This window comes from Amphiprion ocellaris, chromosome 19, assembly GCF_022539595.1.
Source record: "Amphiprion ocellaris isolate individual 3 ecotype Okinawa chromosome 19, ASM2253959v1, whole genome shotgun sequence".
Lineage (NCBI taxonomy): Eukaryota > Metazoa > Chordata > Actinopteri > Pomacentridae > Amphiprion > Amphiprion ocellaris.
Window position 1 is genome coordinate 14,064,464 of NC_072784.1, and position 15,323 is coordinate 14,079,786.

The window sequence follows — 15,323 nt, forward strand, 5'->3', positions numbered from 1 at the left end:
TCTACATCCGGTACGTGTTTATTTATATACAAACATCAGAATGCATGTTAATGAAGAAAAATAGCCTATGTATCACATCATGTTCAGATACGAGTCACTCACACATGCACTCACATTTGTGCATTTTGCATTCTTTGTCATTGCACACAGATACACAAAGCCACGAGAGAACATCGGCTGTTAGCTTCATTCGCTAAAGGTGGCATGAGCATCGGATCATACTTGCCTAACTACCTCAGTTACAGTTCATTTTATCATTAGTGCACATTACAAGACTTTACTGAACAAGATTCACAAGGGCACGGTCAATGCTGCTGCAGAAACTAACAGAAACCTGAAAAATGTGATCCATACTGGAAATGAAATCAGGCTTTGGCAGATTGTCACATTTGAGACACAAGTGAATGCACTTGACTTTAGGGATTGTATAAAAAGTATTTGGAAGCTCAAGAGGCTTGAATATTACTTTTTTTTGATGAAGAAAAAAAGCTCTCCCTGACCGAAATGAATCTATTTTGTGCACCTTTTCCCAAATACCTGAGAATAAAATACTGACAAACATAAAACCTGGTGAATATTTGAGCCATTCTGAATAAAGAGACATTATTGGTTATTTCATCACCCAAATGCTTTCTGCTCTCTGTTGTTGCTGACAGTTGTCATTTACGCTCTTCCTCTTCCAAAACTAACTTCTCAGTCCAACTGTATCAACAAAGCTTTGCTACAGACACATGATTATTATCTGTGAATACTGCCAAATGTATCTTTATGACCCACAGCCATCCATAAAGAGTTTTCCCCTATAAATCTCACAGCAAAAATTGAATGAAACATAATCTGGGTTGAGAAAAATGGCAGAACATTTCAGGCCAACAGCCTTTCGGTGAGTAATATGTGCTCTAAAAGAATGGGCTCGTGATGGATTGTCCAACTGAGACAAAAGATAAAAGTAGTCAATCCAAAGCAGACCTATTCAGGCAAAGAGTGGGAAAACCACTCCGTCATAAAGTAATTTTCCACTGCAGGAACTTATGGGGCATTTTAGGGCACAATAAACCTTCGTGCAACCTCTTTTAAGGCTGTTTTCAGGGAGAAAAAAAGTACCTACTCAAGGGTAGGTAGTACTTCTTACCGCCCAGTGCTTGACTAAACTATAAGAGAAAGATTTGCACCATTTTTCTGCCATCTTGAGATTCCTTTTAACCCTTTGATGCACAGTGTGGGCCAGGAAATACTCATTTTCCATTAGATTTGGGTCACTTTTGACCCATGTTGTGCATCAAAGGGTTAAGCAGCAGTGTTGTCCTCTCTAACATCGCCATCAGCAATGTAAACTTCACCATACATAGGCCAACAAAACAAACCTTTGCTGCTCTATTTTTCATAAACCCCTATAATTGGAATCATGTCCACTATCTGTCCAATCCTCCAGGGAAATGGGAACAGAAATGCTCAGAGAGTCAATTAAAAAGCTGCTCCTGGAAATGTTTGCGCCAACTTTTGCCTGCCCCAAGTTCCTGCAGTGGAAACCCAACTGATAAAAGGGCATAAAAATAGGGATATTGTGCTCATTTTTAAGCAGCCTCTTCAGGTGCACGTCTCTAGTATTGATTTGCAGGCGCAGACAAGAAAATGCCACAAACTAACCTCCACTTCTCCCGTTTTCAAGCCTTTCCCCCCCCCAACAAATAAGTTTTGTACAATCCCCAAGTAGTACAGCATCACAGTGATGCATACAAATTAAATCTACTAGGGCTATAGTTGACCGAAGAAAATCGTATCTACTCCTCAACTAATCGATTGGTCGGCTATTGAATGAACTGTACCTGCTAGTCCAATTAGCCAGGGTTTAACCTCAGTACCTTATACTGAAATGATTACAGACACCTGTTAAATTTCATATGATTTCTGAAAGTAGAACAAGTGATCCAGCACAAAACCTTTTGAGGAATGGAACACAGATAAGTTAGATGCTATTTATACTCAACTTTTTGAGCCATATCAGTGACTTCTTTGATGTTTTGTCAGATAGTTTGGAGCCAACTCCAAATAAATGTTCACTAAATGTAAATAAGTGAGACCTATCATTGTACATTAGGTCGGGCCACTTCTAAATTGGCAATTAATCCTGAAAGTAATACCAGCGACTGTCTGACCAGTGACTATTTGGCAGGAGAACAGCATATTGAACAACCAATCGATCAGTCGACTTCTAAGATACAACATCCATATATTTTCCTATGCATTACTGATAACAACTGTATCAGTAAAATCTTTGGATTTTTAAAGCCAATTTATATGAAAAACAAACGCAAATGCGTCTGAGATGTTAACTGCAAAAAACACATTTTAGAATTTACATCAGACAATGTGAGCTTACAAGAAGCAGACTGTATATAAAGGATAGAAGTAGCCTCAAGGCCTGTAAGGTGAAGCGGACACTGAAGTGCCTTAAACCTGCATTCTTTCTAACAGCCAGCGGGGGGCGACTCCTCTGGTTGCAAAATGAAGTCAGAAATGAAGTCCAAGAAAATGAAACTGCTTCTCACTTGAACTACTACCTCAGTAAATATTTTCCTAATGAGTTTATGGTCAAAACTGCTAGTTCCATGGCTAGTTCAATACATCGTGATGTTTAATTTGTAAATTATGGTTCGATTTAGAGTAAAATAGACAATAAAGCAGGGAATGTTTCAGGGAAGGACTGGCTTGTGATTATTTTGTTTGGATGTTGACTTCAAGCATAAATCTGCCATTTCTAACGCAGATCACAAAAATTTTTGCTCCCTTTATGCTATCTACCTATTACAATTTTTAAAATCCTCTTCACAAAGGGCATCAACAAACTCTGAGCAACACATTCAAGATTTCTATTGCTTGATTAATAGGTGAATTTGCCATTTTTAAATGACAGTGGTCACCTACACACATCCCAGTTTAACATGAAAACTATTCCCCTGTCGCTGTTTTTGCAGGGGCATCATCACTGCATCCTGGGCTTAGCAGCATCTAAGGCGATTGTTCATATTTTAAAGAAATACTAACAAGCCAGACTGTTTTTTTCTATAGTGGAATGATAAGTAGGTGCAGCCAGACCATTCTACACAACGTTGTGTCACATCCAGTTTCAAAAGACCAAGAAGGCAACGATCAAAATGCCAAACTTGAGGCTTCAAAACAGCAGCCCACAAATCAATGGGTGACATCACTATGTCTAGGTCTATCTTTTATATACAGTGAGCAACAAACATAAGTACTGATCTACTTTTAAGTATGACGGAATCTAGAAGCAGAGAATCGGCAAAAATACGGAGGAACAAAAAAAGTTTCATTGATTCATGATTCATTTTCCATCTCACACGTACTGTACATTTGCCCCGAGAGCCCTACTGGCGCATCAAATATCAAAATCTGCATTTACACACAAATAATACACACGTCACTACATAGGCAGTGACAAAGAGGAACTTAAATATATCGTCGATGTAAACAAATAAAGTTAAATATTTAAAATGGCACGCATACTTTCACAAAAAAAGTCACATTCAAGGATGCATAATTTTGTGAGAATAGAAATGATTACACACAGACAGACACCTTCTAACCACATAAAAACATTCACACTGAATGCAAGTCAGCATACAGAGGCGCACGCACACACACACACACACACACACACACACACACAACTGTGCAATATAATGCTAGAATTAAAAAGCCACTGATGAGTACTTCAGTACACGTGTCAAGTGTCGAACTGAAAGCAGTCGCAGTTCTTGTGTCTGCTCATAACTGAGTTTCACAGAACACAGAGTCTAAAAGCAGGACAAGTTACAGAGCCAACGCACTGACAGAGTACCTGAAGGTCACATGGAAGAACTGAAGACCTTTTCATGATGCCTTTTCTGGATTCAGGAGAATTAACAGTGAAAATAAAGACTTTTCAGCCTGAGAAAAGAGAATTGAAAGATTTAAATTTTAAATAAGTGATTCAGATGTATCGGGGCTTTGTGGCATTTTGCATGAATAAAGATATAACATTTTTAACATTTGTTTTAAAGGCTTTACGGTTAACTGCCAGACCACGTTTTTGACAAAACTTATTTTTGTTTTACAATAAAACTCATTTCCAATAAATTTTACAATTTATAATTGCATTGCTCAATTATTTCCACTGACAAGTACCGAATATACGAATAATATTAGTATATTTCCTCCTCGATATTGGTTGGAAGGTTTTACCAGTTTGGTGTGGTACCTGAATGCATCATCAAGTCATCAAATTAAGTGCGTTAACCCTCTGAACCCCAAAACCCACCGGATGGTTTAAGGGCATGCTATGTCAACTGAAATCACACTAGTAATTGGCCGAAAAATAACTTTTTAACTTTAATCAACTTGTACTACTCTGCCAGGCTTTTCCATCAAGATTAACCAGATCAAGGCTGAAATTGCGATATTTAATCAAAATCACATTATTTCACATGCTTACTTGAAAAATGCACCAAAAATCAACAATTTGCTCTCACCAGATTACGTTAAAAAAAAAAACTGAAAATTCTGTGCTCCTAAGTGCAGCCTTGAAGCGATGACTGGCTCAACTGAAATCAACAGCCATGTGACAAAAATTTAGGGACTTTTCGGCTGAACTGCAGGCTGTCTTTAAAAATAATCAAAGAAATTACACAAAAAGAGAGTTTTGAGTTCTTTCTACTTCTAGTCATGGTTGTTCTGTTTCCATAAAGGTGCAGGACTTTATATTGCAATGAAAAATGAACCCACACTGAGGACAAAAAAAAAAGGGACAGGAGCAAAAAACGCCCACGAAATACTAAGGGTTCAGAGGGTTAAAATTTACTTGAGCATCAGAATGAATATTGTAGTTTTTGGTGGAACTGCGTCAATAAGTACCTGCAGATACTCAGTCTGGACTCTGTCTGACTGCCATTCTTAGAACACTGTGTTCATAATGCAGAAGAAGAAATCTCTAAAATGTAGATGTTGTCAAGGCCAAATGATGAAAGAACTACTAAGTCAAGTTTGATCCCATCCTGCTCAGACTTATAAATCTCAGTTTGAGAGGATGGATTTAACAGAGGAGGTGAAAGCTGGTCTGACAGACAGGCCTGTGCTAGTTTAAGTCATCGTAGATGCTCGGAATAGACGGTGCAGAGAGCTTAGGCCTCTTTTTTTTGGTTGATAAACTGATATTACTTTGAGAGCTGCTGCTGCCTCCAGTCAGACTCGAGCTTCCTCCTCCTCCTCCTCCTCCGCCTCCGCTGTTCAGACCAAGAGATGGCCTCTTCTTCTTCTTGGGCCTCCGGGAATCTGAAGGGTTGGTGCCTGTGAGAGGGACACAAATTAATTTATTAACTTCAAGTTTCATCCAAAAAATGGCTTCAAGGATTTATGTCCACCAAAGTGTATGTTGCCTGCTGAAAATGTTGGGCCTTCTTGTGAAAACACCCAGCTGGGAGCGTTTTGGATGCATTTTGTCAAACCTGTTGTAAAGAATGTCAGCGTCTGGTCTGACATTAATCTGAGTTTTGAGTAGCAGACCACAAAACTAGACAAAACTAGTACAAAGAAACCAATTTATCTTCATTTTTAAAGACACAGAGAGCATTTTACACATTTTTGTCTCATCCTGCCTGGTTTACTATAATGGCTTTTTGACCTGTCGGAACCAAGAATCTGTGGACAAACTGTGCAAAACTTAGCTGACAGGCTTTTAAGAAGAATCAAGAAACATGATCACGTCACTCTTGTTTTAGTATCTTTACTCAAAAACCAGTTTGTTTTATTTTTCCCAACTTAATGTCTGACCTGTTAGTACTATGCACTTGTACAATCTTGCATCTGGTCCATTGGTCCGGCTTACATACATATAAAACATACTTTAATCGGACAGTTTTTCCTGATACTGCTTGAGTTTTAGTTTCCTTTGAAAGTGCTTTAATTTCATGCAGTTATATTTGTACACTGTACAGGCTTTTACAACCAAATTGTGTTTCTTTCTGTCTTGTCTGTTTTATTGTGCTGCCGTGTGCACAACTACTCTATAAATAGTGATTATTAATGTTATTTTCAGCTGAGAGGCTTGTTCGTTGTAATCACCATCAACTAACTGACTCAGCTGACTGTTGCTTGCTAGAATGAAATGTTCCTCCAAGCAGGATTTTCCATATTAATACTGTGGCAGTCCAGGGATGTCAACTGGTAGACGCGTGGGCACTCTGAGGGTGGCAATATTAACTTCTCCTCTGTTGCTGTTTAGTGCTATTTGTACTAGTCATCCTGCTCTTCCTCTACTGCGTTTTGACAGCAAATATTGGAGAGTGCAGCATTATAATCTAACTTGAACATTTTCTACTCTCGGTGTCCAAAAAAAAAAAAAAAAAGGCAAGAAAGCAGAGCTCAGTGCAGACAAGATGCTCAGTGCCTCATCCCATTGTTAGTGATTGTCGCATAATGTACTACTCTACTCTTACCAACACTGCTCAGCCATTTTACGTTCATTTTTAAGACAAAAATTAAACAGAATAATAACAAAATACTACTGATGAATCCTCTGTCTTCACTTTTAAGTACAAAAATGCATTCAGGACTTATTTTTTGACACAGTTTGCACTGCGAGATATTGTTATTGATAAAGACTTAAATAAAAAAAGTTGAGCACCTTTACTACCAACACAAATGCAACACAAAAGAAACTAAAAAAAGAAGTAGAGAATGAAAACAAAGCAAGATTTGCATGTAAATCTCTAATTGTGAAACTGAAACAAAATCTCTAAACGACAGTTCAGATGATGCTCTGGCCATTACAGTAGCTTATTAATCTATTATTATAATGGCTCTTTGGTATCTATTTATTCTTGTAGCCTCAGTAATAAAAAGTTTGGTGGACATGTGCTCTAAGCGTACGGAGTGTTTCCTTCTTACTGGCTTTGGATGAGGCAGAGTCAGTGGGTGAAATATCAGATGAGTCTTCCCACTGCAGGCGGCTCATTAAAGTTTGTCCATCTGGAATGTCGAAGCCGTCGTTCTCCACCACAGGATCCGCATCAGGCAGCGTCGGCCTGTTACACGAAACCCAGACACAGAAACACAACAGTTTAACCACACAAAAGTACAAATGTAGTTACACGGCCAGTCACATGTTTATCAGCTCTACAGTACAAAATTACCACAGTGGATTTGCAGTTGTTTGAACGGAGTCACTTATCTGCTTGTTGCAGCGCTTCAGTTATCAAGTGTTGACGGTTGTGGCTTTTTAAAATCACAATCTGGCAGTTTTCAACAAAGGTTTTTCACTCAGTCTGTTCTCAGTTCTTCTAACGGCTGCTTGACTTGCACAGTAAAATATCACTTTTTTACCTTTAAAAAAGAATTAATTATATCTAGACTTGAATTTGTCATTTAATCAGTCAATCAACATATAATTCATTCAACCAACAGTATTCGGATAATACATTAATTCACAATATTTCCGAGCAAAAATGAAAAAGCTTCTCTGGTTAGAGCTTTGGAAATGTGGAAATTTGCTGCTCATCTTTCTTTTATACATGATATAAAACATAGATTAGACAGTTAAGTTAAAACATGACATTTAAATATTGCACTAACAGATCTGGAACGATATGGACAATTTCTAATGACTTTTTGTAATTTTGCGGAATAAAGTGTTTATCAGTTAGTTAAGAAAATAATATTTCTATGGAATGTAATTCGTAATTAAAAAATAGAAACAATAACTCAACTATGAAAAAAATACTATGACACTGTAGCATTGCCAATTTAAAATACAGATATAATGGAGTTAGTAAGAGATGGGTTTAGTATTATTATTTCACCCTTTTACACAGGGAAGGTATTTTGTAATAGTCATAACTAGATTTCAGACAGCTAAAAACAGGCATAATGATGTCTGATTTTTCTGTTTTCTTCTAAATGGCTCCTTGAAGCGCATATCAGTAACATTTAATTACCAACAATTTATCAATTAATACTGCAACAAATTCATTACATTCTTGAGAAGTCGGTCAGTAACACTTTGTCCATATTTTTGTGATAAACCAGAGTTCTGTTAAGTTTATATACATGGTATACCTAGGAATTCTACTATAAAATAATCGAAAAGTTTCAATAAATACCAGTGAACATTTTCTTAAGTTTTGAAGTCATTGTGGGGTTTGTGGTCTAAAGGTACATGCAAGGGTGATATATACTTAAACTGTAAGTAAGTCACATATAGACTGGCACAGGTGTTTCTCTCTCTCTCTCTCTCTCTCTCTCTCTCTCAAAAAAACCAAACTCTTGCAGTATGCATATGTTTTTCAGTGATAAAAGAACACATAACACTCAAGGCCCTTCAACTGCACCATACTAATCTGGTAAAGGACAACTTTGGTTTATTTCAACCTGCCATATTGTCCATTAATGTGGCTACTTTAGCTCTAAATGTCAGGTCAGCTTAGCACTCAGGGAAACACCATTTTGCAAGGCAATAAGAAATACTTTTGTTTCCAGCTTTCTTAGCATTTACTAACTGTATAAAGAGCTGAGCCTTGGTCTTTTGTTCCAGATGATGGTTTTTTAAAATATATTTTTGAAAATTGCAGGGAGTTTATGGCAACTGCCCCGCTACACGCTGTTCACAAGCTCCTCATTTCCTTGAATCTCGTCAGCTGCAGCCACATGAATGGAAAATAAATAAACCAGAACTCTCCTTTAACACCTGTTTTACCAGCTCGTTCAACAGTGTACTGACAACACTGACCAGCAGCACTGCTCCTGAAACCAGTGAACTGTATCAGCAAAACACCTGCACCATGAGGGTCACAACACTACCATGACTTTGTTGTAAGGATGGGGCAGACTCACGCGGACGGCCCCAGGAGGAACACCCTGACGGCCCTCCTCTGTTCGTCCGTGTGCTGGGGACATCGCTGAGACCTGGTGGGACACAAGGTGGCATTATAGATCCCTGACTGACGGCCGCCCAGCACCCACCACACAGAGGTGGGACGGACTGCTGGGACACAGTCAGTGACCAATAAGCTGTTAAAGTTACAAAGCATTAGAGGTTGGTCAGTGACGGGGTCCTCCGTGGTATGTAAACTTTACTGTTTTTGAAATCTCTGCAGAATTTAGTGTGTAATTTTGGAAAGAAAAAGTCAATTGCTGATCCAGAAATAGAAAATGAAGAGTTGCCACTTGTGTACCCATGAGTTAGTCCCAACATGCATGATCAATTTCATAAACACGGAAACTGATCATGTTTACAGATTTCACTTTTAAACATATAATTTTTATGAGTTTCACACAACTATGGGAAATGAAAACACAGACCTCAGAATTTGGATTTAAATCACATGGTGACACCAACACTAGGCCAGGTCTTACAGTACCTGAAACTATGGCTTCAAATGTGAGCTACACAGAAGCAGTTAACTGTTTTCTGAAAGTGGAAAGCTTTAATCAGTAATTCGTTTTCACTTTGTGTCAGACGCTTATAGAATAATTACCTGGTACACATCTTCTTGGTGTGCTCTGAGATCACACCACATTGCTGTAGAAACAAATAGTGATTTAATAATCAATATGTAGATAATTAAAACAGGAGAATAATGAATATTATCTTAATCCTCTGAAAGATAAAACCCACCAGTAGGTTTAAAAGGCATGTTACATTTCAATTGTCAAAATCATCACAATTCATCAAAGACAGAAACTGTAAAAACAGAAACTCTTTCAATGACTAACTTTCTGTTAGTCAGTGAACTAATGTGTGGTGTATACTCCATCTGCAAAGCTAACTAAATTTAAGTTTAAAATTCTAATATTCATCAAAATCATTTTATTCTACAGGTTTCTTGTAAAAATACGCTAAAAATAAACTATTTGTATGAACCAGATTTGGTTAAAAAAAAAAAAAAAAAAAAAAAAACAACTAACACTTCTGTGCTCTTTGGCACAACTATGAAGCCATTAATGATTAAGTCGCAAACAACAGTCGTTTAATGTTTTTTTGGACTGAAATGCAGGCAGTGTTTACACAGAGCAGATAGGTGACAACACGGCAAACTAAAGACGCAAGTAGTGGACATCTTCAGTATTCCCAGTATCGGTGGACACTTAAATATTGTACATGCCGATTCCTTTTTTTCAAACTTTTTATTATTTATTGCATTCTAACTTTGTTATGTTGCACAAAAGACATATTGCAATTCTGGCCATGGTTGTGCTGTTGCCATAGAGGTGCAGGATTTAATATTCCAGCAAAAAAAGAAAAAAGGTCAGCAGTAAGCAAAGATGTGACAGAAACAAAAAACGCCAGGTACTGCTTGGGGGTTTCAGAGGGTTAATCACCTGCAGAGAGATCTTCAAGCTTAAGTGGATTAATGAAAATTACTCACCGTTGTTAAAAGGGATCTGACTTCATCTGGGCCTAAAGTTTCATAACTGATGCCGGTATTAAAGTTGTACTGAAATGAAACACAGAATGAGAACCATTAAAATATTGTGCACTGGACTATGTTATAAAACAGAAGACGGTTTACAATACTTTATGGTTTTGTATCAATGTGGTTTGTCACCTTGTAAGGCTCTGAAGTGACGATAGTCCCAAGCTCACCTGCAAAAAAAAACACAACGGTTGATTCTCACACTATAGACTTTGAAAGCAGCTTGCAGCTACACAGCACATAAGTTATGATTACACAGATGCTGCTGTCATTGCTAATCTTGCTGTCCGCACTTCACTGTTATTGCTAATCTGTATTAGCAGGCGCCTGTATTCTATTTTACTGTGACTGATAAAACTGCATTAACAGAACAACCTGATCTGCAACAAAACCAGCCTGAACAATATGACAAAAATCTCCTTTACCATTATTCAATGTTGCAATAACAACATGGCTTTCGATGAATAAACATAAATTGAAGAACCTAAAATACAAAGTTCCTCGTTTTGCTTTAGCGGCACTGCTAACACAGTTTCCATTTAATAGCCTATTGCCACTAAATAAAGAAGAAAAATATATTGAACTTGCCTTTATTGAACAAATTCTACATGAATACTCAACAAAATAAATAGAACATTTAAAACATTTTAATTAGACATTATTTAAAAAAGAATCTAAGTTCAATTTTGCCTGCTGCTCTCTTTAACATATCTTCTTTGCTCTTCTCTCCTCGGTAACTTTGTAACAAACACTAAATAATCTGAGAGCAGTTGACAACGAGCTGGAGTTTCTTCTGACATGTTTCCATGCAATGTGTAAATCATGTATTTTCTCCTATTCATTGCATTCAAGCTGCGTTTTGTAATTGTGCTTCTAGTAGTTTTTTCATACTGCAATAATGTTGATAATACGATTATTTGGTCAGCATTACAACACACTAACAGCTTTAAGATTGCTGAAGTTAAAGTCTAACAAGTACTGCAGTCTTGAAGCAAAACCTCTTCACTAAACTACAAACTAAACATCTCACAGACTCACCATTTTTGTGTTTCATAGATTTGGATCTTCGAGGAGAATTCTGATTCTGCACAAAGAAAAATGCTTAGGTTAAACCCTTTCATTATACACATGCAAATATCTAAATTTACTCCAAAACTGTGTGCCAATGAGAAAATAAATAAAAACACCTTATCTGATTTTCTCTTCTTGGCTGCAAAAAACAAGACAGAAGTTTGTTTATTATGTGAAAGCAACTTGGAACTTTCTTTAATAATTCTTTTTGAAGAATCTGGTGCAAACGGATTATTATTGATACAGCTTGTATATGTTTTCTGATGGAGCTGTGATTCAAAGATGGCAGTTCAAGGGCCACCAGAAAGTTGAAAATTCAACAACTTTTTCTGTTTTTACAATTTCTGGCTCTGACAAATTATGTAACTTTGGCAATGACAGCATGCCTTTCATAACTGTTGGATGATTTTTTGGGTCCAGAAAGTTAAATAAAATTGTTTTTAAATGCTTGCCTTTTTTTTCTGCCCCATACGACCAGTCATTGTCATTTAGATCGTCGTTGTCTTCCTGATCACTCTCTGATTTGCTCATGTTATTATTGCTGGCTAGCCTGTTAAAAGCAGAAAAGACATGAGTAAATATTCTGATTGGATTTAGATGTAAATATTTGGATCAAGAAAATAATCAGTCCTGGATGACCTCCACTGACCGACCTGCGATTGGCGATGCGACTGCTGTTGCGTCCCATGCCGAGACATTTCTCCAAATGTGGCGCAAAGCGAGAGGCTGCTATTAATCTTTTGCAGTTGGGACACTCGCACTCTTTGTTCTTCCACTGATTGTACACCTGTCCAAATATGTCCACACCTGGTTGATCCACAATTTCTGAAGGAGTAAAAAAGGATAAAAAAACGAATATAATGCAAGCAAAAACACCAAAGACAAATGGACCAAAACTAACTGAAAGCCTTGGCACCAACCAAACTCCTTCATGCTCTCTTGGTCCGTTTCATCTAAGAAGAAGTAGCCCTGTTTCACTGCACGATGCACCTCAAAACACAGGCCCAAACACGCATCTTCCACCAGCTCAGAGTAGATGTCATGGACCAAGGACTAGAGCATCACAGAGATAAAGGGACACTAAATACAAACTTGATTCTAGTTGAAAAATAAATGCCTGCTTAAGATAGAAGAATGTCAAAGTATTGAGCACATCAGTGCCTTACCTCCAGCTTGGTGTTGTCTGGGCCTGAGAGGGGCATATCCTCCATTTTCATTTGAAAATCTGTATTGGAAATCTTGATCGCAAGGTAATAAGAAGCTGACCTGAGGATTTAGAACATGCACGAGTGAGTCAAAGTCAAATTTATTCATAAAGCTCATTGAAAAACAACAAGAGTTGAAATTAAGTGCTGCACAACTAAAATAGCAGGCAATACAAACACAACAACTAAAAGACAAACATGAATTAAAGATGCATTTAATTTCATTAAATGGCAAATGTAATGTCAAAGTAAAGGTCCATATCTAGTCAAGCTGCACAATACGTACTTTTAAAATCGTTATTGGCACTTGGTGGAGATCTATCTTCATGCTGCTGAAGAAAAGAAGAGTTAAAATCAATAGCTCATGCCACATATCAAGTGTGAAACTGTATTTTTCTTCAATTAAACAACATTAATCAATTCTAAATACAGAATTCAAATTACACATGAAGAGCAGCTGACTTCCATTTGTTTTATTCATTTTTCTGACACCTCTGGTTCATATTTTTAACAGAGGAACCAGTAGGAATAAAGCGGTGGAACTCGGGACGAATAAGCACCGTCAGAGCTGTTCAGCAAAAAAATAAATAAATGCAACAAACAGAAGAATATTTTGGCTTTAAAGCAGGAATATTTAGACAGTTGCATTTAATTTAGGACATCTGACTCTGTCATACAGTGGCGGTAAATGGGATTCAGTGTGTGGTACTTATGAACACTGCAAGAAAAGCTACATTTCAAACAAAAAACTAGCATCTAAACCACTTCACTAAAGGCTAGCTAACGTTAACACAATACAGACGCAGGTGATGACAGTTTGTTAGCAAAATTACCACTTTAGCTACATTTCAGTGTTTGTATTTGCTTGTAAATCCACCTCAACATAAAAAAACTGTTTTGGCATTAATACAAGCAACATAGAGTCGTCGGCTGTATTATAATGTCACCAAAACCAGTCTGCGCTTACCCGGTGTGAACAGAAAACTCAGCCCGAAGCAGGCATCTTCTCTGCGGGAGGAAACATCACCGAGTCGTGCCGCTGTAAGAACCGTTAAGAAGAAGAAGAAGAAGGATTCCGGTGTTCGGCCGCAGCCATCGTTTATGTTGTCGGTAAAAGGAAACCCTCGTCAAAGCGTTTGCTGTCGCAGGTGTCGACAGGTTTGCTGAACGAGGAAGCCGCTTCACAGAGAGGAGGCCAAACACAACAGAGAGCGGAGAAACACGAACGCTGCACAACTCACTTCCGGGTCAGCACCGGAAAATAAAAGCCCCAAGAGCTTAGACAACGCTTATTTGTGCTGTTTAAAAAAACAAACACGTAAATAAATAAATAAATAAATAAATAAATAAATAAATGAATGAATGAATATTGTCAAAAAATGGAATGCGGTAACGCTCAAAAACTATAAAAATTGTGAAAATTAAAAAAAATTAAAACAAAAACAGTAAAAAGATTTTTTTATCTGATTTTAATGAAGTGAAGCAGTGGGGTTTTACTGTCATACATCGTAAAAAAAACATTTGTGAAAGTTCTAATTTTTGATGTGGGTGTTATTTACAGCTCTGGCCTTCTTTTTTGTTTGTTCTTTGATTTTACCTTTAACATGTAAAATAATACTTTGCTGCGTTTTTCTTGTTCAAGAAATTGCAGCTAAAACTTGGTAATGTTCATTTAAAAACTGAACTTTTTTAAAAAAAGCAATTTTACAGTTAAACACTGTTCAACACTGTAAGAAACTAAAATGTTAAGTAAAAATAAAAGTTTCAAAAACTATTTTAACAGTAATGTGATTTTTTTTAATGGTGGTTGAACTCAGGGGTGGTACAAAATTACATTGTTATTGCAGCAAATCCCAATGGAGAAGATAGCACTTTTTTTAGTTGGCTCATTATTGGCTTATGAAAGTAGGTTGGCAGACAGGGAATGATGCTTTTACTTCTTTCACCACTGACGAGTCTTGATTAATTCTATTAGGACAGTGTCAGGGAAGAGTTGATTCAAGTGTTTATTTGTTGTAGTGTGTTGCTTTAAAAAATGTCCTTGTTTTAGAAATGTCACCTGTCATCCTGCATAACATTGTCTTTGTTGTATCCTTGTTTCATTTCTGTTCCGCCATTAAAAGCTGTGGTTGTAGCTGGAAGATTAATTTTCTGTTGTAGAAGTTTGGTGTTTTTATTTTGAAGGTCCAGTTTCTGCTCTTACTGGCAGCCTTAAGGTTCACTTTTCACTGCAGACATCAATAAACGATCACTGGAGTTTCGCTCTTTATCTACAATCAGTTTGTTTGGCCTGAGTGGTTGAATGAGGTCATCAGTTTCAATAAACGACCAAAAGTATTAGGACACATGAACGTTACAGTGAAATGCTGCTGGGCATCTCATTCCAAAACCATGGAAACCAATCCAGCACTATAGCATTGTTTTCATTTTGGTACTGTACAAACTGGATGCTAGCAGCTCTACAGGGGTCAAAGAATAATCAGGTTAAATATTGAACAGGAGAGAATTGAAAGCAACTTCCTTTTACAATCATTTCTTTGTCTGAAGTCCTGCATGCCCTAAAATAACTTAAATGTCGTTT

General features: G+C 37.2%; 1 protein-coding gene across 4 annotated transcripts; it reads right to left on the bottom strand.

Moving 5' to 3' along the window:
• Positions 1–2: 2 nt before the first annotated feature.
• atxn7l3a (ataxin 7 like 3a) lies at positions 3–13,964 on the bottom strand. 4 transcript variants are annotated; one of them, XM_023299516.3, is made up of 14 exons: positions 13,710–13,963; positions 13,029–13,071; positions 12,704–12,803; positions 12,458–12,590; positions 12,191–12,362; positions 11,990–12,087; positions 11,654–11,676; positions 11,505–11,550; positions 10,599–10,636; positions 10,419–10,487; positions 9,528–9,571; positions 8,884–8,955; positions 6,943–7,079; positions 3–5,343 (listed from the first exon to the last, which is right to left on the bottom strand). In XM_023299516.3, exons 3-14 carry the CDS (start codon positions 12,752–12,754, stop codon positions 5,132–5,134), a joined length of 1,095 nt encoding a protein of 364 aa, XP_023155284.1. In that variant the 5' UTR covers positions 12,755–12,803; positions 13,029–13,071; positions 13,710–13,963; the 3' UTR covers positions 3–5,131. The 4 variants fall into 4 exon arrangements, 3 of the variants coding, with proteins under 3 accessions (XP_023155284.1, XP_023155283.1, XP_023155285.1); XM_023299515.3 differs by having other exon boundaries at positions 13,029–13,074; XM_023299517.3 differs by lacking the exon at positions 8,884–8,955 and having other exon boundaries at positions 13,029–13,074; positions 13,710–13,964.
• Between the last annotated feature and the right edge of the window lie 1,359 nt (positions 13,965–15,323).

Excerpts from the sequence above, each read along its gene's own strand:
- atxn7l3a (XM_023299516.3), bottom strand. The coding sequence starts at position 12,754 with ATGAAAATGGAGGATATGCCCCTCTCAGGCCCAGACAACACCAAGCTG. Across the intron at positions 10,488-10,598 it reads TCACTTCAGAGCCTTACAAG|TACAACTTTAATACCGGCAT; the intron begins GTGACAAACCAC and ends GTTTCATTTCAG. Across the intron at positions 5,344-6,942 it reads CTCTGCCTCATCCAAAGCCA|GCACCAACCCTTCAGATTCC; the intron begins GTAAGAAGGAAA and ends TCCCTCTCACAG.